Source organism: Rhinopithecus roxellana, chromosome 14 (genome assembly GCF_007565055.1).
Source record: "Rhinopithecus roxellana isolate Shanxi Qingling chromosome 14, ASM756505v1, whole genome shotgun sequence".
Taxonomy (NCBI): Eukaryota; Metazoa; Chordata; class Mammalia; order Primates; family Cercopithecidae; genus Rhinopithecus; species Rhinopithecus roxellana.
Window position 1 is genome coordinate 31273262 of NC_044562.1, and position 27545 is coordinate 31300806.

At 53.0% G+C, this 27545-nt stretch overlaps 1 protein-coding gene, 1 long non-coding RNA gene and 1 other non-coding gene across 3 annotated transcripts; 1 reads left to right on the plus strand and 2 right to left on the minus strand.

Moving 5' to 3' along the window:
- Window positions 1-651: 651 nt before the first annotated feature.
- Window positions 652-26335, minus strand: LOC104660018 (probable hydrolase PNKD). Its single transcript, XM_010360221.2, has 9 exons — window positions 26049-26335; window positions 7494-7609; window positions 7255-7367; window positions 6626-6684; window positions 5784-5876; window positions 5263-5426; window positions 3833-3919; window positions 2867-2982; window positions 652-2629 (listed from the first exon to the last, which is right to left on the minus strand). The coding sequence occupies exons 1-9, from the start codon at window positions 26210-26212 to the stop codon at window positions 2456-2458; spliced, it is 1086 nt and encodes a 361-aa protein (XP_010358523.1). The 5' UTR covers window positions 26213-26335; the 3' UTR covers window positions 652-2455.
- LOC115893149 lies at window positions 15312-16441 on the plus strand. Its single transcript, XR_004053088.1, has 2 exons — window positions 15312-15459; window positions 16136-16441. It is a non-coding gene; the product is annotated as an uncharacterized LOC115893149 (long non-coding RNA).
- On the minus strand, window positions 19940-20040 carry LOC115893411. Its single transcript, XR_004053418.1, has one exon. It is a non-coding gene; the product is annotated as a small nucleolar RNA U13 (small nucleolar RNA).
- Window positions 26336-27545: the final 1210 nt, after the last annotated feature.

Below are 27545 nucleotides of genomic sequence, written 5' to 3' on the forward strand. Positions count from 1 at the left end.
CACACTAGTGCCAAGGCCGTGTCCTTGAAGTCCGATTGATTGCTGTGCTGTGGCCATGTACAGCCACCCTACTTCAGCCAGTGTACACTTGTGTATCTCAAGCTTTGAGAAACACTGAGATAAGCCAATCGTAAACTGAACAGATGCCCATGGGCCTTGGGAGGAACATATTTTAGGCGTAATTTCTCTCTTTTCTTTTTTTTAAGTTGTTTTCTTTTTTTTTTTGAGACAGTCTCACCCTGTTGCCCAGGCTGGAGTGCTGTGGTGCGATCTCGGCTCACTGCAACCTCCGCCTCCTGGGTTCACGCCATTCTCCTGCCTCAGCCTCTTGAGTAGCTGGGATTATAGGCTCCCGCCACCACGCCTGGCTACTTTTTTGTATTTTTAGTAGAGATGGGGTTTCACTATGTTGGCCAGACTGGTCTCTAACTCCTGATCTTGTGATCCGTCCACCTCAGCCTCCCAAAGAGCTGGGATTACAGGCGTGAGCCCCCGCACCCAGCCTTTGGGCATCATTTCTGATCAAAACTCTTGAAGTGCCTAACTGCAAGTTAGCAGGCCTGGGGCTGAGATGGGAAAACTGCAAGAAAGTTCTCTGCTGTTTTCACTCATGTAGCCACAAAGACAAGCTGTTGGGTGATCAAGTCCTGGTTAAATCATTCACTCATTCAACATTTATTGAGCGCCTATTGTGTGCTAGGCACCGTGCTAGGCGCAGAAATACAGAGATGCATAAGATACAGTCCATGCCCTTAAAGATTCACAGTCTAGAAGGAGAGACAAACATGTAAACAAGTAAAATACAGTGTGATAAGTGCCACAGGAGAAGCATTGACAAAGTGCAGAGGTAGCCTGGAGGGGAGGGGCACAGGGGTTGCCTTCCTGGAGGAGGGGGCCTTTGAGGGGATCGTGAGAGATGAACAGGTACTTGCCAGGCAGACAAGGCAGGAGGAGCAGGGGAAGGCATTCCAGTTGGAAGAAACAGCGTGAGTGAAGGCACAGAGGCATGAAACTGCATGTCTTGCTTGGTGAGTGGGGAACTCTAACTAGTCTGGTGGTATTGCTAAAGTGCACTAGAGGCTGCAGCTGAAGAGGCGGGCAGAGGCCAGATCATGAGGGGAAACTGAGGGCAGGGGCATCTTGGAGGGTCACCAGAGGTGAGCAGAGCCCGAGAGCAGGCTTTAAAACAGGAAAAGAGGGCTCCTGGCTGACCCAAGGTACACCTGCCTGAGGACCACAGGGTTCCTCGCTGTGGCTCCAAAGGAATCTGGACCTAAGAGCAGAGGAACAGCAGAGCTGGAGGTGGAGTGAGCAGAGGGGCCGGGCCAGGCCTGGGGCCCAGAGCTGCCATGCACTCCCGTGCTCTGCTCACAGACTTCTGATTTCCAATCTGCACATCAGAGCCCCTCCTCCCAGCCGGGTGGGGGCCAGTGGGAAATCACATGGGAATGTGGCTGGCAAACCGCAAGGGCCAGATGAGTGTCAGGTTACAGAATAAATCTTTACTAACTGAAAGAAGAAAAGGGCTGCAGATAAAGCAGGAGAGATTAGTTAGATGGAGGAAGGCAGGCAGACGCGCCTAAGAACATGGGCCAAAGTGAGAAAACTACAGCTGCCAAAGAGGACCGTGGCTGTCTCTCCCCTGGCAAGGAGGGGCCCTTTTGGCCCAGGGCAGGGGCAGAGGCCAGCGGGCATGACCAGGCCAGATGCGCAAGGAGAGCGTGTGACCTGCAAGACTGTGGGGCTCCACACTCCAGACTCCAGTGTCTCCTTAGCTCAATGAGGAGGTTTCCTTGGCAGCCAGGACCCTCCTTCTTCCAGGCTGTAGGGAGGCCACTGAGGCAGAGAGTGGCCAGCCAGCCTTCCAGCCCTTCAGTGTTCTTAGGAATGGCTCTGTCTGAAAAATGACTTTGCAGGGATGGGTGGGGCAGGGAGGCTGTGGGAGGAGGGCAGAGTCTCAGGACACCAGAGTCCAGCTGCCCCTCTGAGTGGTGCTTTTGCAAGGCATCACACTTGAGGCCACTGTGAGGGGCTGAGCTTCTTTCCCAACCCTGGATTGGGGAAGGGCAAGATGGACTCAACCTGCGTGGGCCCTCTGCCCTGGGTTCCAGGGCTACAGTGAGATGAGGCCTCCCGACGGAGAAGCTAACAGCAACCCCCATGTCCTTGCTGCCGTCCCAGGAGTAGGGAAGGAGGGGACCCTCCCAGTTGGTAGGGTCTGGAGATGTCCCAAGACCCCTCCTTTCCTCTCCCATTGATGAGGCAGCCTCGTGCTGCGGGGTTCCCAGCCTCCGACTGGCCCCCTTCTCTTGGCTTCACAGTCTCATCGCCTGGTGCCTCCCCTCCCCTGAGCAGTGTGGGGGATGATGCCCGCTTGGGCGCCGATGGAGGTGGTGGTGTTAGCGATGAGAAGGATGGTGAGGTGTGGGTGTCTGGGCTGGAGGCGCTGGGGGCATCACTTGCTCTTGTGCATGTCCTTCAGCCGGCGGAGCTCTTCCAGGAGCTGGGCCCGGGAGCAGTCATCATCCCCAGTGGGGCCCGGCCCCGGCCCCAGAGCCTCTTGTAGTGCCAGGCAGTGGGTCCTCAGGAATGGGTTGTAGGAGCGCTCCTCTCCCAGAGTAGACGGGCACTGTGGGCAAGAGGAACCAGGTTTGGTGGAGAGAAGCTGGGAAACGGACCCAAGACAGAGAAGCCTGACCCGACACCTGCCCCATCCTGGAGTTCAGGAGTTCTGACTTGAGGGCCCATGGACCAAACAGGTCAGAGCTTTGGGGAGGTGCTCGCAGGCCTGGGGTCAGCATGGATGGGTTCCCGTTGGGGCTGAGTGCCTGCCCACACAGCTCCTCCTGGACCCCAAGTCCCTCACCGTGCCCTTGCGCTCCAGCCGCTGCCGCTGCACCCACTGCATCTTCCTCTCCCGGGCCAGGTTCTCGGGCTCCACCACACCTGCAAAGCCCAGGTTCTCCTCCGCATACTCATGACCTACCAACAGCCACGGGGGTGAGACGCACAGCAGAGAGAGATTGGTCAGAACAGTCTTCCCTGCCCCAGGTCCAGGCTGATGGGCACCCGACCACCAGGGACAAGGGCAGCACTTCCAGGAAAACCCCAATCTCCAGGAGCTGCTTCTCTAACTGCGGGCACAAGTCAGCCATGGGTGAAAACGTGGCAATGGTTCCAGGGGAAAAAACCACTAGACCTGGAGCTGGCAGGCCTGCATCTAGCCCTGACTCCGCCACTGCCTAGTGTGTGACCTCAGTCTAGTCATGGCACCTCTCTGAGGCACCATTTTCTCATTTGGCAAGTGGAGAGAACAATGATGCCACCAGATACAGATGTACCTGCTGTGTTCCTGGTGCCTAGAACAGAGCCTGGTATGTGTTAGGTGCACAGAAAGCACTTGTTGAATGTATGAATGAATGAATGAATGAATGAATATATGTTCTGAGGATTAACAGATATCTGTGAATGTTTTCAAGCACTACACGGCAATGGTTACATGCAGAGTGGATTTACTGACTTCTCCCCAGATTAAAAAAAGGCTATTTTCTGTTCTGGGCTTGGGCTATGAACAATTAGACATCTCTCTGGAATGCCCTGGGGCCTGCAGGGCTCCCAAGAGGCTGAAGTCTGGCTGGCAGGGGAAGGTAATATGAGAAGCAGAGGTGTTATGGAGTCAGCACTCCAGGAGGAAGGGAGGCCAGAACTCTGCCTCTACCCCTGGAGGTGGAGCTATGTCGCTTCTGGGCCAGGAACTGGGCTGGCCTGCTTTCTAGGGGAGTGAGGGGCTGGGAAGGCCCTTGGGATAGGGAGTAGTAAAGGGGTGTCTCACCAGGCCACAGCAGGGTGTCATCCCCTAGCCCCAGCACTGTGTCCAGTGAGCTCAGCATGGTCTCTGCGTTGCCCTCAAAGGTCCGTCCTGGTGGGGGGTTGGAGGGTATGTCACAAGGCGCCAGGATAACACGATACGACATAAGGCACACCCAGACAGGTGGGAACCAGCTTGTAATGCTCTGGCTGGCCACCAGCCCTGACTGTGCCCTTGCCAGGCCCACCCCAGGCATCTATTCCTTCCTTCTCACTGGGAGCTGGGCCCAACTGGTCACCCCTAACCAAGCCCATCTGAGGCCTCCGTTGCACACAGTGACACTTGAAGGGAGGGGCTGCAGAATCTTCAGGTTGCAGGCCCCAGGCTTGGTAGACGCAGGGCTGCTCTTTCCTGCAGAACACTTCTTCGCCTAGGCTGCCCTTTGGGATTCCATGCAGCCTGGGACTTGTGATCCTCACCCACCCCCTCACCTAGCGGTTCTAAACTTTTCATAACCTAGTCCTGCTAGTCAGTGTATCAGAGAACCAGGCTCCACCCAGGGGAAACTAATTCCCTGCATTCTCTCATTCTGTCCAACAGCTGGGGCAAGTCTTTTTTATTTTTGAGACTGAGTGTCATTGTTGCCCAGGCTGCAGTGCAGTGGCACAATCATAGCTCACTGCAACCTTGAATTCATGGGCTCACCACCACACCTGGCTAATTTTTGTATTTTTTGTAGAGACAGGGTTTCACCATGTTGCCCAAGTTGGTCTTGAACTCCTGGGCTCAAGCAATCCACCTGCTTTGGCCTCCCAGAGTTCTGAGATTACAGGCCTGAGTCACTGCTCCTGGCCTATAGTATTTATACTATTTAATTTTTTTTTCTTTTTTTTTTTTTGTGACAGAGTCTTGTTCTGTCTTCCAGATTGGAGTGCAGTGGCACGATCTCAGCTCACTGCAACCTCTACCTCCCGGGTTCAAGCAGTTCTCCTGCCTTCAGCCTCCCTAGTAGCTGGGATTACAGGCACGCACTACCATGCCCAGCTAATTTTTGTATTTTTAGTAGAGACGGCATTTCACTGTGTTGACCAGGCTGGTTTTGAACTCCTGACCTCAGGTGATCCTCCCACCTCAGCTTCCCAAAGTGCTGGGATTATAGGCATGAGCCACCGTGCCTGGCTTATTTTAAAATATTTTTGTAGAGATAGTCTTGCTATTTTGCCCAGTCTGGTCTCCAACTCCTGGCCTCAAGTGATCCTCCTGCCTCAGCCTCCCAAGGTACCCCAAGGGAAGTCTCAAGGATTAAAACCAGTCTGAGTAACACAGATGGAAGTAACTGCCACGGCAACACCTGTGCTAAAACTAAGGCTTCCGTGCTCTCCATGGGACTGTGGCTGCCCTGGCTTCTGTCTCTCCCTCCTCTCCCAGTTCCTCTCTCTTTCAGGGGGACTCACCACAGCCAGAGAGGAAGAGCAGGTCCCCTGAGAAGAGGCAGGAGGGACCCTTGTAGGGCTCCCCATCCAGTAGGTAGACCAGATGGCCTTGTGTGTGGCCAGGTGTAGCCAAGGCTCGGATCTGAAGCCGTCCCACGCTGACCACATCTTGATGACACAGGGGACTGGGGAACAAGGGAGTAGGGGAGAGAAGGTACTGGATCTGTGCCATGCTGATCCCTGCCCCCATCCCAGGCCCAAGGGGCTGGGTGATTCACAAGAGGGTGGGCTCCCATACAAAAGCAGATACCCCAATGCCCAGGGTCTCAGGTCCGAACACTCCCCCTTTCCTCTTTTGGGGACTAAGGCTGGATCAATTGGAGGATGGGCAGTGCCAGTCTTCAGATAGGCAGGGATTGGGCCAGGAAGGGCACTGGCAAAGATCCACCTGTTGGTACCCCTGAAACACTTCACTGAAGGCTGGGGGTGGGGGAAAGGGCCCATGGAAGGGGCCTAGGACCTTGCCTAGGTCAAGGACTTACTGGGTGAGGTAGGGGATGCCGTCCTGAGGGCTCCCGTACACCCGACAGTCCCGGTGCCGCCGGCTGAGGTCACGGTTCCCTCCACTGTGGTCCCTGCAGGATGGCAGAGACAGGCAGGGGGTTTCAAGGGGCAACTGTACCTAAGCCCCCCTCTTTCCCACAGCATCTCCAGGCCTTTAAGTGCTGGGGCTGTGGCTTCTGGACTAAGCAAGTTGTCCACACCTCTAGGCCTTTGTTCAAGTTGTTCCCTTGCTCAGAACATCGCCCCCAACAACTCAAGCTGGCCAATGCCAGCCGGTCTTCCTGGACTCTCAGCTCAGGTCACCATCTTTCAATTCTCCAAGTGGATCTGATCACACTTTTCCTGGGCCTCCCATCCCTGTACCCTGTTGCCAACTGCTACCTGAATATTACATACTTCTTTTGTGAAGACAAGGTCTCACTATGTTGCCCAGGTTGGGCTTGAACTCCCAACCCTCTTGCCTCCACTGTTATGTACTTTGATACAGGGCTATCTCCCCTATTGGTCTCAGAATTTCCTTGATGGAAGAGTCATAACTTTTGCCCATGCCCAGTGTGCAGTAGGTATCTAATACATGCCCATGAAATGAAAGAGAAATGACTGTCCTGCCCTCCTCTGGGGCTTCAGAAGCTCGATAAATGGAGTGGTGGAAGACTGTCCCCTTTCCTCCCTCCCTGCTGGTGTCCAGGTGACTTCACGAGGAAGGTGGGTGCCGGCCTGTACTGACTTCTTGACCTCCGGTCCCGGCCGTCCTCACTGGGCCCAGTCCTGGCAAGCCCAGCCGGACAAGGGTGGGCCAGGGAAGACAGGAGCCCCTTACCAGTGCTTGTGAGTACAGAGAATGGCGACCAAGGTGACCCCTTCCTTTTCAATGGAAGCCTGCGGGAGAGAGGAGGTTTGGAGACTGGGGAGCAGGATGCAAGGAACACTTAAAGCAGCAGGATCCAGGAGTGTGGGTGCTGGTAGAGAGGAGAGGAGAGGAGAGGATGGAGAGATGAAGTGGAGGGAGGGGATGGGGCTGGAGGGGAGAAATCCGGGAGTGTGAAGCACGGGGCACATGGAGGCAGAGGGACAGACACAGAGAAATAAGGAATGGGAGGGAAAGACAGACAGACCCAGATACTGACAGACAGAGGTAACAGAAATAAAGGGGGTCTGAAGGGGGCCAATGGGAGTGAAAGCCAGCCTGGAAACTCACTAGACCCACAGTCCTGGGCCAACACCCCCAGCCCTCTGGCTCTGCATCCCCCACTGCTGCTCACCCCTTCTGCCCAGCCATGCCCTGTACCTCCCTCCCCCAGGCCATGTGTGTGCATGTGCACGTGTGAACATGGAGCATATGGGATATATCTCACGGGTAGACGGACAAGGGTCAGCTCTCTCTAGCAGGGGAAACTGCCAGTCCCCAAGGTGACCCCAGGCACCCCCTGCTCCCTGCCCTCCCCTCACCTGCACAGCGCGAGGGTCTGAAGGGTCCACAGCCACAGCCAGCTGGGCCTGGGTGTCGATGATGAGGTAGCTGTAGTTGTCCGAGAGGACAGGGATGGGAAGCACCTTCACTCCTGGGGACAGAGATGGGCTGTGGGCAGGGTAATAGGCAGGGAGCCCAGGGGCTGGGGTATGTGAAGGGGAGTAGGAGGGTGGGGGCACAGAATGGGGGATGCTGGCCAGGGGCAATCAGAGCTCACCATTGAAGAGGCGGGGCTGGGTTTTCGAGTGGCCTTTAGGGTAGCGATTCCGAGCCCTGCGCAGCTGCTGTCGGTAGAAGAGGTACCCGAGCCAGGTGCGGGTGTACAGGCTGTACCTAGAGAGCGAGTGGGTGGTCTATGGTTAGCCTTTCTCCCTAGCTCCTCTAGACCCCTTCGTGATGCCTGCAGGCCCGACATCTCCATTCCTTTGGTCACCCCGTGAGCCAATGCAATTCCATCCTCACTTATTATGTGCCTACTGTTTGCCCTGCTTGGCGCTCATAACAAGATGGAGAATGAGACGGACACACCTAGAACTTGCAATCTATCAGGGAGATGTGAACTGAGGAACTCACAGAAGAGAATTGGAAAGGCTGGGCGCGGTGGCTCACACCTGTAATCCCAGTACTTTGGGAGGCCGAGGAGGGTGGATCACCTGAGGTCAGGAGTTCGAGATCAGCCTGGCCAACATGGGAAAACTCCATCTCTACTAAAAATATAAAAAGTAGCCGGGTGTGGTGGCGCACACCTGTAGTCCTAGCTACTCAGGAGGCTGAGGCAGGAGAATTGCTGAACCTCAGAGGCAGAGGTTGCAGTGAGCCAAGATCACATCACTGCACTCCAGCAGGTGAAGAGCAAGACTCCATCTAAAAAAAAGAGAGACTTGGGGCCGGGCGCGGTGGCTCAAGCCTGTAATCCCAGCACTTTGGGAGGCCGAGACGGGCGGATCACGAGGTCAGGAGATCGAGACCATCCTGGCTAACACGGTGAAACCCCGTCTCTACTAAAAATACAAAAAACTAGCCGGGCGATGTGGTGGGCGCCTGTAGTCCCAGCTACGTGGGAGGCTGAGGCAGGAGAATGGCGTGAACCCAGGAGGCGGAGCTTGCATTGAGCTGAGATCCGGCCACTGCACTCCAGCCTGGGTGGCAGAGCGAGACTCCGTCTCAAAAAAAAAAAAAAAAAAAAAAAAGAGACTTGGATCTCTTTTTTTATCTCTTTTTTAATCTAGCCCAGGGTCTAGCACCTCTGATGAAGTAACCTTTGCAGGGAAGAGGGAGTAGGAATTAGGAGGCTGAAATGAGGTAGGAAAAATATTTCAGAAAGAGCAGTGGTGGTCAAACTTTAGCATGCATCCTAATCATCTGAGGAAGGTTGGGTGAAGTGGCTCACGCCTGTAATTCTAGCACCTTGGGAGGGAAGGAGAGAGGATCACTTGAGCCCAAAAGTTCGAGACCAGCCTGGGCAACATTGTACCCTATAGGGTCTCTACAAAAAAAAAAAAAGAATAGCTGGGTGTGGTAGCACATGCCTGTGGTCCCAGCTACTCAGGTAGCTGAAGCAGGAGGATTGCTTGAGCCCAGGAAGTCGAAGCTGCAGTAAGCCATGATTGCACCACTGCACTCTAGCCTGGGTGACAAAACAAGATCCGGTCTCAAAAAAAAAAAAAAAAAAAAATCATGTGAGGCTGGGTGCAGTATCTCATGCCTGTAATTCCAGCACTTTGCGTGGCCGAGACAGGCAGATCACCTGAGGTCAGGAGTTTGAGACCAGCCTGACCAACATGGTGAAACCCCATCTCTACTAAAAATACAAAAATTAGCTGGGTGTGGTGGTGCATGCCTGTAATTCCAATTATCTTTTTTGTAGATGTAGAGATGGGGTCTCAATTTGTTGCCTAGGCTGGTCTCAAACTCCTGGGCTCAACTAATCCTCTTGCCTTGGCCTTCCAAAGTGTTGGGATTACAGGTGTGAGCCACCGTGTCCAGCCTGAAATTCTCTCTCTTTTTTTTTTTTTTTTGAGACAGCGTCTCGCTCTGTTGTCCAGACTGGAGTGCAGTGGCACAGTCTCGGCTCACTGCAACCTCTGCCTCCCAGGTTCAAGCGATTTTCCTGCCTCAGCGTCCCGAGTAGGTGGGATTACACGTGCACACCACCATTCCCGGCTAATTTTTTGTATTTTTAGTAGAGACAGGGTTTTGCCATGTTGGCCAGGCTGGTCTCGAACTCCTGACCTTGGGTGATCCACCTGCCTCGGCCTCTCAAAGTGCTGGGATTACAGGTGTGAGCCACTGCGCCTGGCTGAGCCTGAAATTCTTTTTTTTTTTTTTTTGAGAGGGAGTCTCACTCTGCCGTTAGGCAGGGGTGCAGTGGTGTGATCTCAGCTCACTGCAACCTCTCCCTCCCAGGTTCAGGTGATTCTCCTGCCTCAGCCTCCTGAGTAGCTGGAACTACAGGTGCGCACCACCATGCCCAGTTAATTTTTGAATTTTTAGTACAGACAGGATTTCACCATGTTGGCCAGGATGGTCTCAATCTCTTGACCTTGTCATCTACCCACCTTGGCCTCCCAAAGTGCTGGGATTACAGGCATGAGCCACCGTCCCTGACCCTGAAATACTTAATGATTTTATCTTTGACCTTGTGTCTTGTAAGTGGAGCCTGATAGGACAGTGGGACATGCAGGGAGCAGGAGACACATACAGTGAGTGTACTCCGTTCCTCGCTTACCATACCTGTACAGAGTCTGCAATGCCTGTGAGCACACAGATCTGGGGGACCCACAATGCATGGGAGTTCAACAAGACTCAAAGCGAGTACAAGGTGAGTGCACACCTATGACTGACCCAAGAGGCCAAGCTTTCAGTTCAAACTAGAATGTGCTTCAAGTGCACAAAGAAGACAGAAGTGTTCTAAGAAACACGAATGACCAAGGAATTCTGCTGCGTCCTTTCTTGCTTTTGTGTTATCCACCCATTTATGCTGCAAATAGCGATACAGAAAGGAAGGGGAAGATAGCGTAACCAATCCATCCTTTTCCTTTCCATCCTTCCTTATTAACTGGCAAGCCAACAGTGCTGGCAGAATGTGCACATATTAAGAATTGAAAGCCGGGTGCGGTGGCTCATGCCTGTAATCTCAGAACTTTGGGAGGCCAGGGCAGTGGATCACGAGGTCAGGAGTTCAAGACCAGCCTGGCCAAGATGGTGAAACCCCATCTCAACTAAAACTACAAAAATTAGTTGGGCGTGGTGGCAGGTGCCTGTGATCCTAGCTACTCGGGAGGCTGAGGTTGCAGTGAGCTGAGATTGCGCCACTGCACTCCAGTCTGGGTGACAGAGTGAGACTCCATCTCAAAAAAAAAAAAAAAAAAAAAAGAATTGAAGGCTGGGCGCGGTGGCACACACCTGTAATCCCAGCTCTTTGGAAGGCGGAGGCTGGTAGATCACTTGAGGTCAGGAATTGGAGACCAGCCTGGCCAACATGGTGAAACCCCATCTCTACTAAAAGTACAAAAATTAACAGGGTGTGGTAGTGGGCACCTATAATCCCAGCTACTCAGGAGGCTGAGGCAGGAGAATTGTTTGAACCTGGGAGGCAGAGGTTGCAGTGAGCCAAGAACACACCATTGCACACCAGCCTGGGCAACAAGAGTGAAAGTCCATCTGAAAAAAAAAAAAAAAAAAAAAAACAACGAACTGAAGGCCAGGTGTGGTGACTCATGCCTGTAATCCCAGCACTTTGGAAGGCAGTGACGGGAGAAGAGCTTGAGCCCAGGAGTTTGAGACCTGACTGGGCAACATGGTGAGACCCCATCTCTACTAAAAATGCAAAAATTAACCAGGCATGGTGGCACGCACCTGTGGTCCTAGCTGCTTGGGAGGCTTAGGTGGGAGGATCACTTGAGCCCAGGAGGTCAAGGCTGCAGTAAGCCATGTTTGCACCACTTCACTCCACTCTGAGTGACAGAGGAGACCCTGTCCTGGTAAGAACTAAATATATATATCCATGTATAAGCTAAGAAATATTAATTATGTAGTTTCTGTGACTCTACAGGAGTTAAATGTTCTTATATTTGTATTTAAAACAAGCATTGCACAATATTAAGCAAATGGTAAAATTCCTGCTAATAATTTAAATGCTTCTTAGAACTACATTCCATAGCAAATTAAAAACATAACAGGTCAAAACAGATTGTAGAAGAAAAAAAGCTTCATATTTTAGTATTTTTAATGACTATTTTTTCCCAACTTTTTTTTTTTTTTGAGAGAGAGTCTCGCTCTGTCGCCCAGGCTGGAGTGTGGTGGTGCGATCTTGGCTCACTGCAAGCTCTGCCTCCCAGGTTCTTTCACGCCATTCTCCTGCCTCAGCCTCCCGAGTAGCTGGGACTACAGGCACCTGCCACCATGCCTGGCTATTTTTTTTTTTTTTTTTTTTTTAAGTTGAGACAGGGTTTCACCATGGTAGCCAGGATGGTCTCGATCTCCTGACCTCGTGATCCGCCTGCCTCGGCCTCCCAAAATGCTGGGATCACAGACATGAGTCACCGCGCCCAGCCTTTTTTTTTTTTTGAGACGGAGTCTCATTCTGTCACCATGCCGGAGTGCAGTGGCACGATCTCGGCTCACTGCAACCTCTGCCTCCTGGGTTCAAGTGATTCTCCTGCCTCAGCCTCCGGAGTAGCTGGGATAATAGGCGCATGCCACCACGCCTGGCTCTTTTTTGTATTTTTAGTAGAGACGGGGTTTCACCATGTTGGCCAGGATGGTCTTGATCTCTTGACGTCGTGATCCACCTGCGTTGGCCTCAAAAGTGCTGGGATTACAGGCGTGAGCCATCGCGCCCGGCTGACCCTAAGTCTCTACAAGGATTGACTGTGTATGTGGGAGCAGGTGCAGCCGCTCTTCAGACTCCTTAGGGAAGAGCTGGCTGATTTGTCTGCAAGCAGTTGGGTGAAAACCAAGCAGGTTTCCATGGCAATTTGTAGAAATGATTTAGGTAAAGTTTAATCACTGCACTGTCTGCTCTATGTATCCATGGGCTTATATTGATTGGCAATCTGGGCACATGATTGAAGGGCTTTGCCAACCTTTATTTGCCTTTATGTTCCTTTTTTTGTAGGCCTTCTTTTTTTTGGTTTTATTTCTAAATTAGATTTGGCCAAGCTACACTTTCATTTCTTCAACAATATTTACTGAATCCTTGCTATCAGCCAGGCACTGAACACACACTGAGCAAGGCAAACTCACTGTCTTTGTGAAGATTCTATATCTAGTAGGACAGACAGGACGATTAACTTTTTTTTTTTTTTTCAAATGGAGTTTCACTCTTGTTGCCCAGGCTGGAGTGCAATGGCTCATTGCAACCTCCGCCTCCCAGGTTCAAGCGATTCTCCTGCCTCAGCCTCCCAAGTAGCTGGGATTACAAGCATGCGACACCACACCTGGCTATTTTTTGTATTTTTAGTAGAGATGGGGTTTCTTCATGCTGATCAGGCTGGTCTCGAGCTCCCGACCTCAGGTGATCTGCCTGTCTCTGCCTCCCAAAGTGCTGGGATTACTGGCATAAGCCACCGTGCCCAGCGTTTTGTTTTTTTTTTTTAAGAGATGGGATCTTGCTCTGTCAGCCAGGCTGGAGTGTGGTGGCTCAGTCACAGCTCACTGAAGGCTGAAATGCTGGGGTTCAAGGGATTCTTCCACCTCAGTATCCCGAGTAGCTGGGACTACAGGCATGAGCAGGCATACCCAGCTAATTATTTTTATTATTATTTTTTTAAGAGAAGATGTCTTGATTCGCTTCCAGGCTAACACTGAGAGTTTCTTTTTTTTTTTTTTTTTTTTGAGACGGAGTCTCGCTCTGCCGCCCAGGCTGGAGTGCAGTGGCCGGATCTCAGCTCACTGCAAGCTCCGCCTCCCGGGTTCACGCCATTCTCCTGTCTCAGCCTCCCGAGTAGCTGGGACTACAGGCGCCCGCCTCGTCGCCCGGCTAGTTTTTTTGTATTTTTTAGTAGAGACGGGGTTTCACCGTATTAGCCAGGATGGTCTCGATCTCCTGACCTCGTGATCCGCCCGTCTCGGCCTCCCAAAGTGCTGGGATTACAGGCTTGAGCCACCGCGCCCGGCCACACTGAGAGTTTCTAACACACAAGAGCACGTTCTAACACCTGGAGACCCTAGTCAAATCACCCAAGTACGATGAGAAAGAGAGAAAGAGGATATTTGCATAATCTCAAAGTATCTGCTTCACAAAATAACCACTAATTATAAAGACCATAGAAACCTGACTGACTCCACCTTAAGCCAGTGATCAAAGTTAATCTCACCAGTAACAATATATAGACATCATTTGCCTCTTGGTATGACGTACCAAGGAGGGCACAAGATCACTTCTGTGGTATTTGTGCCAAAAATGCAAATCTCTAATTCTTTTTTGGGACTTGCTCTGTCGCCCAGGTCAGAGTGCGGTGATGTGATCCATAGCTCACTGCAGCCTTAATCTCCTGGGCTCAAGCGATCCTCCCACCTCAGCCTCCTGAGTAGTTGGGACTACAGGTGCGTGCCAGTTAATTTTTTACATTTTTAGTAGAGATGAGGTCTCACTATGTTGCCCAGGCTCTACTCTTCAAATGTATGGACAAGACGAAAGATACACTGAGAAACTGTCCCAGACTGGAGGAGACCAGGAGATAAATGCAATGTGGGATCCTGGACTGGATTGCAGATCAGAGAAAGGGTAACAGCAGGGAAAAATGGTGGATTTGAGTAAGCTCTGAGAGTAGTTCATAGGATAGTATTCATGTTAATTTCTTGGTTTTGATGACTATAGTGAGATTATGAAAGATGGTAGTATTCAGGGGCGAGAGGCATATGGGAATGCTATGTAGTATTCTGACAAGTCTGAAATCATTTCAAAATGAAAAGTTGTGTTTGTTTTTATACTGAATCTTGCTCTGTCACCTGGGCAGGGGAATGCAGTGGCATGATCTTGGCTCACTGCAACCTCCATCTCCCGGGTTTAAGCAATTCTCCTGCCTCAGCCTTCCTAGAAGCTGGGATTACAGGTGCCTGCCACCATGCCCAGCTAATTTTTATATTTTTAGTAGAGACAGGGTTTCACCATGTTGGCCAGGCTGGTCTGGAACTCCTGACTTCAGGTGATCCTCTTGCCTTGGCCCCCCCAAAGTGTAGGGATTATAGGTGTGAGCCCCAGCGCCTAGCCCAAAATGAAAAGTTAAAAAATAAAATTAAATAAAATCACCCTTTCCTCTGACAGACACCACCTTGCACCAATGCCTGAGTCCCGTTCCTATCTTCATTTCTCGCTACATGGGCTTATGGAAAGAGCAGAGGCTCTGGCAACAGAAAGATCTGGGCTCCCATCATAGCCTGGCCCCTGTTGACTCTGTGACTTTGGGCAAGTCATGAGTTTCATAGATGAGGTTCCTCATCTATAACATGGCAATGTTGTGACTTACCCCGAAGGACTGTGCGAAGATTAAGTGCCTAAAATAAGAAAACTAATGTAAAGCACTCAGCCAAGAGCCTGGCGGGTGGAAGATGTTTAGCAATTGTTGTTTCCTTCCCAAATTCAGCCAGGCAGTCCTCCCAGCTGCTAAAGCAGGGTCATGCACATCTGGGAGGGGTGATAAGCTCCCCGCCTCCCCTTACTAAATGCTGACTACATGTGCCCAGGTTCTGTCCCTAACAAAGGACAAGATCTGTGGGGGCAGGGACTGTGCACCAAGAAGCTGCAGTAAACAAGGCCCTTCCCTGTCACTCACTGTATTTGGCAAATACTGTGCAAGATGGACACAGTGGAGATAGCAGAAACAAGGCAGAAGGGGCCCTGCCTTCCGGGAGCTTGTAACGTGGGGAAAGGGAGGGCCAACAGACATTAAACCAGAAACTGGATTAGTCAGCAAACTGCCAGTTAACTATGGCTGGGGGTGGAAAAGAGTAGCCGGAAGGGAAGAGGCCCTACTGTAGACAGGGTGCCCAGGGAAGGCCTCGTCCCCAGAGGGTGACATTCGTGCTGGAAACTGCAAGACCGAGCCAGCGGCATGGACGGTTCTGGGTGATGTGGCACCAAGGCAGGAGGAGTGTGGAATTTTAGGAATTGCCAGGAGGCCTCAGAGTCTCTAGGCAGGGCTGGAGGGACCAACAGTGCTGGAGAAGGGGTCAGTGAGGTGGGCAGAAGCCAGGCCATGCAGAGAGTGGAAAACGGCTGGTGGGCGTTAGAACAGGGTGCACAGGATCAGACTCCCTTTCTGAGAGCTCACTGGGCTGCTGGGTGGAGAAAAGGGTCAGGAGGTACCGAGTCATCCAGGTGGGAGACAGACAGGGGCCTGGAATAGAGAGGGTGCTGGAGGTAGAGAAGGTAGGGTGGCAGAGGAATGGGAGATCTGTGCCTGGCTTGGATGTGGGCTAGGGACAGGTTGCAGTCCTTGCTGGCCTGAGGTCTTGATCTTTGGGCAAAGCAGGAGAAGGCAGGGCTGAGGCGGGGAAGGAGGAAGGGAAGGGAAGAACAGCCTGAGGACCTAGTGGCTCTCCCCAGCCCTGTGTCCCGCCCTGCCAAGGGCTTCCACAGGACTCTCTAAGCCACTTAGCTCAGGCTCTTCCTCCATCTGCCTGCAGAGTTGGTGAGTGACAATCCCCACGGTCAGCTCCCCGTCCTGCTCCTTCTCTTTCTGGGAAAGGCCCCCTGTCCTTACAGTTGCATTTAGCCCTCTCCCTGGCATATGCAACCAAAACAGGATCCCTCTCAATTTTGCCATCCACTGCCCCCCATTGCAGCCTCACCTGTGGGAACAGGCCCTGGAAACTCACTTAGGGTCTTTTTTTTTTTTTTTTTTTTTCACTTAGGGTCTTATAAGAGCCTCTGTCCCCCAGCTCTCTACCTCCGACCCAAACTGCAAACCACAGGCAAAAAGAAGTTCCTAAAGCGCCGCGTTTTGCTGAGGCTTGCTCCCGCTCGAAAGTCTTCGGTGGCACCTCACTGCTTATGAACAAATGTCCAACTTCCAGTCAGGCCTTCTGGAAACTGAGACCACGGGAGTCGCCACCCCCTCCCTTCCTGTACCGCCCAAGGATAATCCCGTGCTCCCAAGAGTGAAAGGACAGAAACCCCCTAAATGACTGCCACCAGCAAAATGTACAAATAAATTCCAACATATTCAGACCTTGGAAAACTGCGCAGCAAGGGAAACACATGATCTAGAGCAACAGGTTTCAACATTCACAAAGCTCAAGCACGTATCGTTATGCTGAGACATACTGCAGAGAAAACAATATGACAATATTCATTAAAAATACAAAAGCATGGCTGGGTGCAGTGGCTCACACCCGTAATCCCAGTGCTTTGGGAGGCTGAGGCAGGTGGATCACCTGAGGTCAGGAGCTGGAGACCAGCCTGACCAATATGGTGAAACCCCGTCTCTACTAAAAATACAAAAATTAGCCGGGCATGGTGGCGCGTGCCTGTAATTCCAGCTACTCCAGAGGCTGAGGCAGGAGAACTGCTTGAACCTGGCAGGCAGAGGTTGCAGTGAGCCAAGATCGTGCCACTGCACTCCAGCCCGGGTGACAGAGTGAGACTCCCTCTAAAAAAAAAAAAAAAAAAAAAAGGCATGCAAATCAATCATGTATATTTTTTGGGGTTTTTTTTTTGAGACAGAGCTTCGCTCTTGTTGCCCAGGCTGGAGTGCAATGGCACGATCTCGGTTCACTGCAACCTCTGCCTCCTGGGTTCAAGTGATTCTCCTGCCTCAGCCTCCCGAAGTAACTGGGATTACAGGTGCCTGCCACCATACCCAGCTAATTTTTTTGTATTTTTAGTAGAGATGGGTTTCACTATGTTGGCCAGGCTGGTCTCGAACTCATGACCTCAGGTGATCCACCTGCCTCGGCCTCCCAAAGTGCTGAGATTACAGGCATGAATCACCATGCCCGGCCGGAACCTGTGCCCTTCTGTCTTCAATCCCCTGCTCCACCTTCCAGGATGTCACTGCCCCATGTTATGGCCCCTGGTTTCTTTTTTTTTTTTTTTTTTGAGACAGAGTCTCGCTCTGTCGCCCGGGCTGGAGTGCAGTGACTGGATCTCAGCTCACTGCAAGCTCCGCCTCCTGGGTTTATGCCATTCTCCTGCCTCAGCCTCCTGAGTAGCTGGGACTACAGGCGCCCATCACCTCGCCCGGCTAGTTTTTTGTATTTTTTAGTAAAGACAGGGTTTCACCGTGTTAGCCAGGATGGTCTCGATCTCCTGACCTCGTGATCCGCCCATCTCGGCCTCCCAAAGTGCTGGGATTACAGGCTTGAGCCACCGCGCCCGGCCGGCCCCTGGTTTCTTAAGCCATTACCAGAGATACAGCTTCTTCTTTTGCTGGAGGCAAGAAGCAGGAACTCACTCCCCTAACCTCAGTTTCCCTTTCTGTCAAATTGAGTGCTCCCCTGCAGCCTGGACCAGTAAGTTTACTTGACTCACAAGAAAATACTGATGCCCCAGGCCCAGATGCGGGTTCACACTCTCTGCATGGGGCTCCCAGGCACGGTCAGCAAGCTGGGATCTAGGACAGTGCTTCTCTAAAATGGGCCTTGGTCCATCTATATTAGAATGATCTAGGGGTGCTGGTTAAACAAGAAGATTCTGACCTTCTTCTCTCCCTCCCTCTTCCTAGATTTTGATTCAGCAGTTCTGGGGCCAGGAACTACCTACCCATCATCACCTCACCAAAAAGAAGATAAAGTTTCCTAATTGGTCCTCTAGGACTTAGGTGGGAGGCAGAAAAGCCATTCTGCAAGGTGGGGAGCAGCCAGCTTGGGTAAGTGGCAGCTGCCCCGAGGGACCCTCCCTGTGGGGTTACAACTGCAGACAGTGCCAGCGCCTCCAGTGTAGGGTCAAAGTGCACCTTCTACTCCTTGCCTCAGTGAGCTAGCAGTTGGTGTCTCTGGTGTCTGAATGTGAGCCTCCAGCCCCATGGGAGGCCATGTGTGACAGCTGGGGACAGTGAGCCACTGCCCCCCCAGATGCCCCTCCCTCTGACACAGTGGAAAACACACAATGAAGCTCTTCTTCTCTCCTCCATAGGGCCATTTCACCATCCTGGGCAGCCCTGAGAGAAGCCTGAAGGTTTTCAAGCCTCTGTCCCAGCTGGGCCCAGGGCTGGCCTCAGGCCAGGGGGAGTAGGAGGGAGGGTGGAGGGCAGGGGAGCAGCAGAAAGGGGGCTCTGCCTCCCACAGAATGACCTGGAAAGCCCTTATTGCCAGGGTCACCTGCCTTGGCTCCTCCCTTCCTCCTATATCTGCTAAATGGCCCCCTGATCCCACAGGGCCCCAGACTCCACTGGGACCCAACGGACAAGCTCAGGCTGGTGGGGTCTCTGGCCGGGGACTGTTCTGGCTTCTCCCTTCATGTCCTCAGGACCCAGACTGCCCAGGCTCTGCATCTTACCACCGACAGGGCACTCCTAATGAAACGGAACTGAAAGTGCCTGTCTGAGAGCTGAGGGACCTGGAGGGCAACCAGGACACAGGGTTCTATGGGACTCAAGGTCTGCTCCGAGGCCCCTCAGGAACGCAGAGAGCACCTCCATGTTTTGTGCATTCTCAAAACTGAGGAAACCGAAGAAGATAACGAGACAGCTAAAAGGCCCTTGAGGGTGAGGGTTTCCCGAAGCTGCCAGCATGCCTGGGGGCGGGGCGACTTCCTCACGCCCAGGAGAGGGACAGGGCTGCTCTGCGGTCAAAACAGGAGATCCCCGGGACGAAGGGGATGGGCTGCTGGGAGCTCTTGGCTAGAACTAGAAGCACAGTAAGAGCTGGTGGCCTCTCCATGGTGTCTCAGCCCTGGCTGGGGGGCCTTAGCTAGTTCTGTCTCCATGGGTGTAATCCCAGGCCACCTGCCCGCCAAGGGCTCTGGGCTTTGTTTAGTTTTGGTTTGTTTCTTGTGACTTTCTCCTTCTCTCCTCACTCATCCCAATCCCAGGCCTTCCTGATTCAATCCTGCTCCCTAAGCTAGGCCTGAGGGTCCCAGGGTTCTAGTGGAGCTGGGGTCTGCTCCAAGGCCCCTTAGTTTTTGTTTGTTTGTTTTGACACAGAGTCTCGCTCTGTCGTCCAGGCTGGAGTGCAGTGGCGCGATCTCCGCTCACTGCAAGCTCTGCCTCCCAGGTTGAAGCGATTCTCCTGCCTCAGCCTCCCGAGTAGCTGGGATTACAGGGGTGCGCGACCATGCCCAGTAAATTTTTGTATCTTTTAGTAGAGATGGGGTTTTGGCCATCTGGTCTATCTATCTTTTAGTAGAGATGGGGTTGGCCAGGCTGAGATGGGGTTGGCCAGGCTGGTCTCAAACTCTTGGCCTCAAGAAATCCGCTTGCCTTGGCCTGCCAAAGTGCTGGGATTACAGGTGTGAGCCACTGTACCCGGCCCAAAGGCCCTTAGGAACACAGAAAGCTGCCAGGAAGTCCGATCCATGAACACCTAACTTCAGTACAAGCAAGAATGCGCACGGGAAGCTAGAAGAGGGAAGATAGTGCCGGGGGCAGTCTGGAGACAAGAGGTTTATTTTGACTGAGGAGGCTGGGAAGGCTTCATGGAGAAAAGGGCACCTGAGCCAAGCTTTTTATTCATTTATTCATACACGCATGCATTCATTCAGAAACTTTTTTTCTTTCACATCAGATGGATACCGTGCTGACATCATCACAAGGTTTGAGGGATGCGCATGTTACCTTTGCGTGTGAAAACTCAATCATACTTAGGAATTAAAAAAGGATCATTCAGAGGCATTTAGTAAGGGCTACCTAGGTGCCAGGCACTGTTCTGGAATCTGGGATGCAGTCTTGAACAAAGCTTCTCCCCCTGTGTAGCCACATTCTGGTTGGGGGAGAAGAACAATCAACATGTAGTGTGTCCCATGGTGATGTGAACTAGGGGAGCATAAAGCCAGAGAGGGGACAGGGTGCAGGGGTGGGGGTGGTGCTACGTTTATGTGGGGTGGTCAGGGCAGGGCTCTCATATAAGGCAAAATTTGAGCAGAGAACTGAAGGAAGTGAGGCGACAAGCCATGCGGAGCCACAGAAAGGCCTGAAGGGAGGGGTGTCTTGGTGTATTTGAGGCCTGGGATTACAACAGGCAGAGACAGAATTAGCCCAGACCTCTCAGCTAGGACTGAAGCACCGTGGAGAGGCCACCAGCTGTGGCTGAGGCAGAGGAGCAGGCTGAAGGGCGTTAAAAGATGTGGTAGGGATGGGCAGGTCACAGAGGGCCCTGAAGCCATTCTTTGAACGGACTTGGACCTCATGAGAGAGGTGGGAAATCGCTGGAGGAGTCTGAGCAGAGAAGTAATCCATTCCTGACTTAAATAACAGTTTCTTTTTTTTTTTTTGAGATGGAGTTTCACTCTTATCACCCAGGCTGGAGTGCAATAGCGCAATCTCGGCTCACTGTACCCTCTGCCTCCTGGGTTCATTCAAGCGATTCTCCTGGCTGGCCCAGGGTGGTGGCAGTGGAGGCAGGGAGAAGTGTTCAGATTCTGGGTACCTTTGAAGGTGAGCTTTGAAGATGGAACAGAATTTGACAGTAGAGACGTAGGGAGGAAGGAAGGCAGGACAGGTCAGACAGAAGTGCAGGAACAGCTCAGGCCTGGGGAAGATAAAACTGGGCAGGTCTGTAGGGGGTGTGGGAGGGCTGCAAAGGCCTGGGCGAGGGGCGTGGCTCCATTATGTTGGCAATGTGGCTTGCAGAAGTGGACACTTGCTCAGAGCCACACTTTGAAAACTAACCAGGCAGCAGCGGGAAGCTGTGTTAGTGGGGAGAGCAGAGAGCAGCAGGGAGGCATGAGGCTGCTGTGGGTGCTCTGGCCGTAGCTCTCCAAGGTCCCACAGGCCCCAGAAAAGAAAAGGATCGGCCGGGCGCGGTGGCTCAAGCCTGTAATCCCAGCACTTTGGGAGGCCGAGACGGGCGGATCACGAGGTCAGGAGATTGAGACCATCCTGGCTAACCCGGTGAAACCCCGTCTCTACTAAAAAATACAAAAAAACTAGCCGGGCGAGGTAGCGGGCGCCTGTAGTCCCAGCTACTGGGGAGGCTGAGGCAGGAGAATGGCGTGAACCCGGGAGGCGGAGCTTGCAGTGAGCCAAGATTCGGCCACTGCACTCCAGCCCGGGCGACAGAGCAAGACTCCGTCTCAAAAAAAAAAAAAAAAAAAAAAAAAGAAAAGGATCCTGCTCCCTCCTGCCAGGCTGCGACGTGGATAGTCCAGCTCATCTACCTGGCCTCATTTGGCGGCTGGGAGGATTCACTCAAGGACCCTCCCATCAGGCTCCTGCCACTCTTGAAATCAAGCCAGTGGGACTCATTGGCCCCAGCTAAGGGCTTTCCTCTTGCAGAAGTAGAGCAAGCTAGGTCCATCCCAGGGAGGGTTGCAAGGGTCAGGAAGGACCTTCTACGCCTCGGAATGGAGAGGGGGCTTGGTCTAGGAGGGAAGGCTGTCACTAGGACTGGCTTTCCCCACAGGCCAGCTGCTACCCACTTCCTTGGTTCTGCAAGACACTCGCAGACCTGCCTGTGTCCTATCCATCTCCCCTCTGCAGACAGAGGCTCTCCTCAAGACTCTGTTCTGCAAAATCCCCACAACTACCCCTAAGAAGGCAAAAGGGCAACTGAGGCATGAAGCAGGGAACACACACGGGCGAGTCCTACATTCCTGATTCGACTCCCCAGGTGTATCGTGCTGCTTCTGGGGAGCTTGCCGTGCCCTGCCTCCTCCCGAGTTTGGGCCCCCCCCATTTTTTTTTTTTTTTTTTTGAGACGGAGTCTTGCTCTGTCGCCCAGGCTGGAGTGCGGTGGCCGGATCTCACCTCACTGCAAGCTCCGCCTTCCGGGTTCACGCTATTCTCCTGCCTCAGCCTCCGGAGTAGCTGGGACTACAGGCGCCCGCCACCTCGCCCGGCTAGTTTTTCTGTATTTTTTAGTAGAGACGGGGTTTCACTGTGTTAGCCAGGATGGTCTTGATCTCCTGACCTCGTGATCCGCCCATCTCGGTCTCCCAAAGTGCTGGGATTACAGGCTTGAGCCACCGCGCCTGGCCTATTTTTTTTTTTTTTTTTTTGAGATGGAGTCTTGCTCTGTCGCCCAGGAGTGCAGTGGTGCAATCTCGGCTCACTGCAAGCTCCGCCTTCTGGGTTCACACCATTCTCCTGCCTCAGCCTCCCGAGTAGCTGGGACTACAGGTGCCTGCCACCAGGCCCAGCTAATTTTTTGTACTTTTAGTAGAGATGGGGAGACCTCCTGACCTCGTGATCCGCCCACCTTGGCCTCCCAAAGTGCTGGAATTACAGGCTTGAGTCACTGCGCCCGGCTGGGCCCTTGTTTATATGTGTTCGCATGTGCTTTCCCCTTCCCTGCAGAACAGTGATCAGAACCTGTTCATATCTGGGACCCCACAGTCCTTACCCAGGGCAGCTGGGTGTTCCCTGGCTGAATGAAGGGATGTGGAGTTTCCTGCTGGGTGGTGAGTAGGACAGGCTTGGAAGACAGGGGTGGAGTTATGTAACGAAGCTCCGGAAGGACACAGGGCCATGGATCCTCTCCCACCCAACGCCAGGTCACAGCAGGAACACTTGCTAACATTTCCTGAACACTCTTTGGGCCAGGCCCTGTGTATTTTAGGTGCGGTTTCATTTGATCTTCATAGGAGCCCTATGAGATAGGCATCCCCAACCCCATTTTATAGATAAAAAACAACCAAGGCACAGAGACGTTACTTGTCCAAGGTCACATGGCTACTAAGCAACAAAGATAGGATGCATAAGCAGATTTGTTCAACCCCACATGCTATGTGCTTAGCTACTATCCACACTATCTCCCAGGTGCCATAGAGCCCCAAATGCATGTGTCTCACATCAGGTTCACCTGTGGCCACTGTGCTCAGTTATCCTCATCCTAAGACAATTGTAGTTACGGTTAAGGAAAGCCTTTTATAAAATTGCCAAACACCAGGGATGCTGATTATTAATGATAACATGGCCAACAGCTCTCCTCCCGGTGAGCCTGGTGTTTCCATCATTTCCTTTCCACCCCAGTAGAATCCTCTATTTGTGATCCTCCCAGCCACACCTTCAGGTTGGTAGCGCGTGTGCCCTCCCCCTCCCCACCATGTCCTGTCCCATCCCGTTCCCCCTCCCTCCCCATCCTTCCTGGAGACACCCCTAGCACCAACACCTGCCCATTTCCACCCTAGAGTTTCCTGCAAATATCCCCTTTCCCTCCCAGCAGCCAGCAACCTCTCCCCCTGGGGACTGGACTGATTGTTTCCCAGACTATGAGGAATAGGGTCTGGAAATCTGACTCCAGGCACACCCTTCAAATCTGCAAATTTGAGGAGTGGATTCCAAAGCAACCTTGAAATCCAGACACAGAAAAGCCTGTAGAAATACTGCATTTTGAAGAAGCTCTCCAATGATTCCAGTTTTGGAGATCTGTAAAATCCCAAGTCCCAATTTCCAGGCATACCCACACCCTCAAGATTCTGAGATAGTGATTCTGGCATTCTGATCTCAGGAATTCTGATTCCAGTTCCTTATGGAAACTTCTATTTTCCACTTCCTCAGGCCATTTGTATGACCTCAAACTTACTAATTTTGAAAGCTAGAAGTAGATTTAAATATCTTTCCCCAGATAAGACTGTAAAATTCCCAGAAATTTTATGGGGAGAAAATGTTTCCATTAAAAATCCCAAATATGGGCTGGGTGTAGTGGCTTCTGACTGTAATCCCAGCACTTTGGGAGGCCGAGGTGGGCAGATCATGAGGTCGGGAGTTCAAGACCAGCCTGACCAACATGGTGAAACCCCATCTCTACCGAAAATACAAAAATTAGCCAGGTGTGGTGGCGAGTGCCTGTAGTCCCAGCTACTCAGTAGGCTGAGGCAGGAGAATTGCTTGAACCCGGGAGGTGGAGGTTGCAGTGAGCTGAGATTGTGCCACTATACCACTCCAGCCTAGGGTACAGAGCACAAGTCCATCTCAAAAAAAAAAAAAAAAAAAAAAAAAGGCCAAGTGTGGTGGCTCATGCCAGTAATCCCAGCACTTTGGGAGGCCGAGGCGGGCAGATCATGAGGTCAGGAGTTCGCAACCAGCCTGACCAACATGGTGAAACCCCGTTTCACCATGCCAAGATCACACCATTGCATTCCAGCCTGGGCAACAGAGCGAAACTTCATCTCAAAAAAAGAAAAAAAAGAAAATTATTTAGATACCTTCATATTTGGGGATTTTCTTTTTCTTTCTTTTTTTTTTGAGACGGAGTTGCTCTGTTGCCCAGGCCTGAGTGAAATGGCGCTATCTCGGCTCACTGCAACCTCTGCCTCCCAGCTTTAAGCGATTCTTCTGCCTCAGCCTCCTGAGTAGCTGGGATTACAGGTGCTCACCACCGTGCCCAGGTAATGTTTTTAGTAGAGATGGGGTTTCACCATGTTGGCCAGGCTGGTCTCGAACTCCTGATGTCAGGTGAGCCAGCCACCCACCTCAGCCTCCCAAAGTGTTGGGATTATAGGCGTGAGCCACCACGCCTGGCCTAAATATTTTTCAGTCTCATTATTTTAATGCAATATGCAGAGCAATGGTAACTTACTTGGCGCATTATCTAAACGGTGACCAAGGTTTAGGATATTAGAGAGATGTGAATGCTCCAAAAGGCACAGACACAAGATCCCCACCCCACCCTCCAGCACCATGTTTTTCTAGTTTTCCCGTCCACTGAAGCCTTTATATCTCCGCTTCTTAGACTGTGAGTGGAATCCTGGGCCTAAAGCTTCTGGGCGTGTGGGTGGTCTGGGGAGGAGAGGGTGAGTTGCACAATGTCTGCTCAGAAGCTCAGGAAATTCCCAGGCTTAGGCTCTCCCCACAACCTGGCCTGTGGCCAGGGCTCTCACAGTTCCCATCCCCAACATTACTGTCCCTAAACTGGGGCTTGAGGTCCTGACCCTTGGCCAGGCCAGTAGTAGGAAGGGGACAGGGGCCCTCGGAGGCCTGTCTTCTTCCCTGCCTCTCAGCGTCCCTGGGGCTGAACAGTGCTTGCTAGTCACCACCCTCCCCTGGGGCCAGGAAGGAAGGGGTAGAGGGAGGCAGGAGGGCAGAGTGAGTGGGGGAGGGTCGATGGAGACAAATCACTGGAAAAGTGGGCAGAGTCAGTTGGGTCAGATTTCACAGCCTGGGGCTTCCACTAGGGCCAGGCTGTGGTTAGAAGGAAACGGACATGCTGGAATCCAACAGGGTTGAGACCCTTGCTTGGGACAGAAGAACCTAACTTGACTGGTGAGAAGTTGGGTGCTGGGGAGTGGGACAAGGACATACAGAAGGAGTTGGCGATTTTAAATGTCAGACGGTGGGAGGCATTCCTTCTCTCCGGCACTTGCCATCGGAGCGCGGGCATCTGCTGACCTTACCCCCGGACAGGGACGGTCTTTCCAGCCCTGGCTACTGCACTATCCTCCTGTCCAGCTTCCTGGTCTCCAGCCCCTTCTGTGGCACTTTTCTCCAGATATTCTCTCACGCCTCCTTCCGTGGCCACCCTGGCCCGCCTCTCCGATCCTCCTTCCCCAGCTTATCCCAATTCTCCAGCCCCCCAACTCAGTGGCTTCTCCAGTCCGTCTCCTCGATCCCTTAGACCAAGCCCCGTCCTAACCGCCACGCCCACCCCCAGCTCCGGCCCCCGCCTCCCGGTCCCCTCTCCCAGCGCGCCAGCCTCCCGAGCCCGCACGCTTCGGAACCCGGGCACTAACCCGATTCGGAAGAGCAGCCGCTGGCTGTGCGCCATGAGCAGGCCGCGGAGGCCCCGCCGCACTCTGCAGCCGCGGGGGCTCACAAGTAGGACGAGGACAAGGACGAGGAGGAGCCAGCAGCCGGCGACCCACTGCCACGGCGCGGGCCAGCCCTGCCAAGCCATGCTGGGGGCAGGCGCGCGCCAGTCGGGCGGGGCTGGGCGTTGCTAGCCAACGGCCCGGCCCCGGCCCCCCGCAGGGAACCTGCCAGCAGGCTGGGGGCGTGGGGGCGTTGTGGCCCCGCCCCGCCCATTGACCTCTGCTTTGGACCCGCCCCCTCACCACCTCCAGCGGGGCGAGCACCCCGAAGGCCACCGGCTTGCGGGGCGGCCTGGCTCCGCCCCCGGCTGGCGGCCAGGAGGCGGGGACGCAGCGGGCCGCGAGCCTACGCTGATCGGGGTCCACAGTAGCCTGAGCCCTGGGAGGGGATCAGAGCTCGTAGTTCGCCCCGCCCGCCTCCCCGTCCAGGGCACTGCTACAGTTTCTCAGCTGGCAGAAACCTGAGAGATCATCTGGGTCAGCTGCCATTCATGGATTTATTCATTCGCCGAATTACTTTTCTAGCTTCTCCTATGTACTTGGCACTCTGCCAGGCTCTGAGGAGGATGCAAAGGTCAAAGGCACAGCGTCTGCATTCCTGGAGCCCACAGTCCGGAATCCAGTGAGGAAACGAACCAAATAAGCAACCAAACAAAATTATATCTGTTTATGCACACACATACATATGCGCGTGATAAATTGTGAAAGGAAGTCAAGGAGGGGGCAATGATATGGAGCACAGAGAGGGCCAGCTTAGATGGGGAGGGCCTCCCCAGCAGATGACATTTAAGTCCTGCCCTGAAGGATAGGAAGAGGCCACACAAGCTCTGGGGGAGCAACATGACCTAGGATATGTAGCCGTCGGTGGCACAGAGGGGCCTAGGGCTGGGGCACTCCCACTCCCAAACCCAGGGCGATTTCCACATCACCGTTCCCAGCTCCCTCACTGCTGCCCTCCTGATGGATTCTAAAAGTTGTTAAGGTGCCTGGAATGCTAGTAGGTGTGAGGGCATGCGTGGTGGTGGTGAAATCTACAAATTTAGGCACAGGAGCCAGGACTGGGCTCATTTTGACTCCAGCCCTAGCTCTGGCCCAGGACAGGAAGGGAAGGAAATGCTCTAAAGAGTCAAGCTCAGCTAGGCTCGGTGGCTCACGCCTGTAATCCCAGCACTTTGGGAGGCCAAGGGGGGGGGGATCACCTGAGGTCGGGAATTTGAGACCAGCTTGACCAACATGGAGAAACCCCGTCTTTACTAAAAATACAAAATTACCTGGGCATGGTGGCACCTGCCTGTAATCCTAGCTACTCGGGAGGCTGAGGCAGGAGAATCACTTGAACCCAGGAGGCAGAAGTTGCAGTGAGTCGAGATCGTGACATGGCACTCTAGCCTGGGCAACAAGAGCAAGACTCTGGCTCAA

Coding starts and splice junctions, on each gene's coding strand:
- LOC104660018 (XM_010360221.2), bottom strand. CDS start 26,212: ATGGCTTGGCAGGGCTGGCCCGCGCCGTGGCAGTGGGTCGCCGGCTGC. Junction 7,610..26,048: donor CGGCTGCTCTTCCGAATCGG/GTTAGTGCCCGG, acceptor CTCGCTCTCTAG/GTACAGCCTGTACACCCGCA. Junction 5,427..5,783: donor GGCATCCCCTACCTCACCCA/GTAAGTCCTTGA, acceptor CTTGTTCCCCAG/TCCCCTGTGTCATCAAGATG.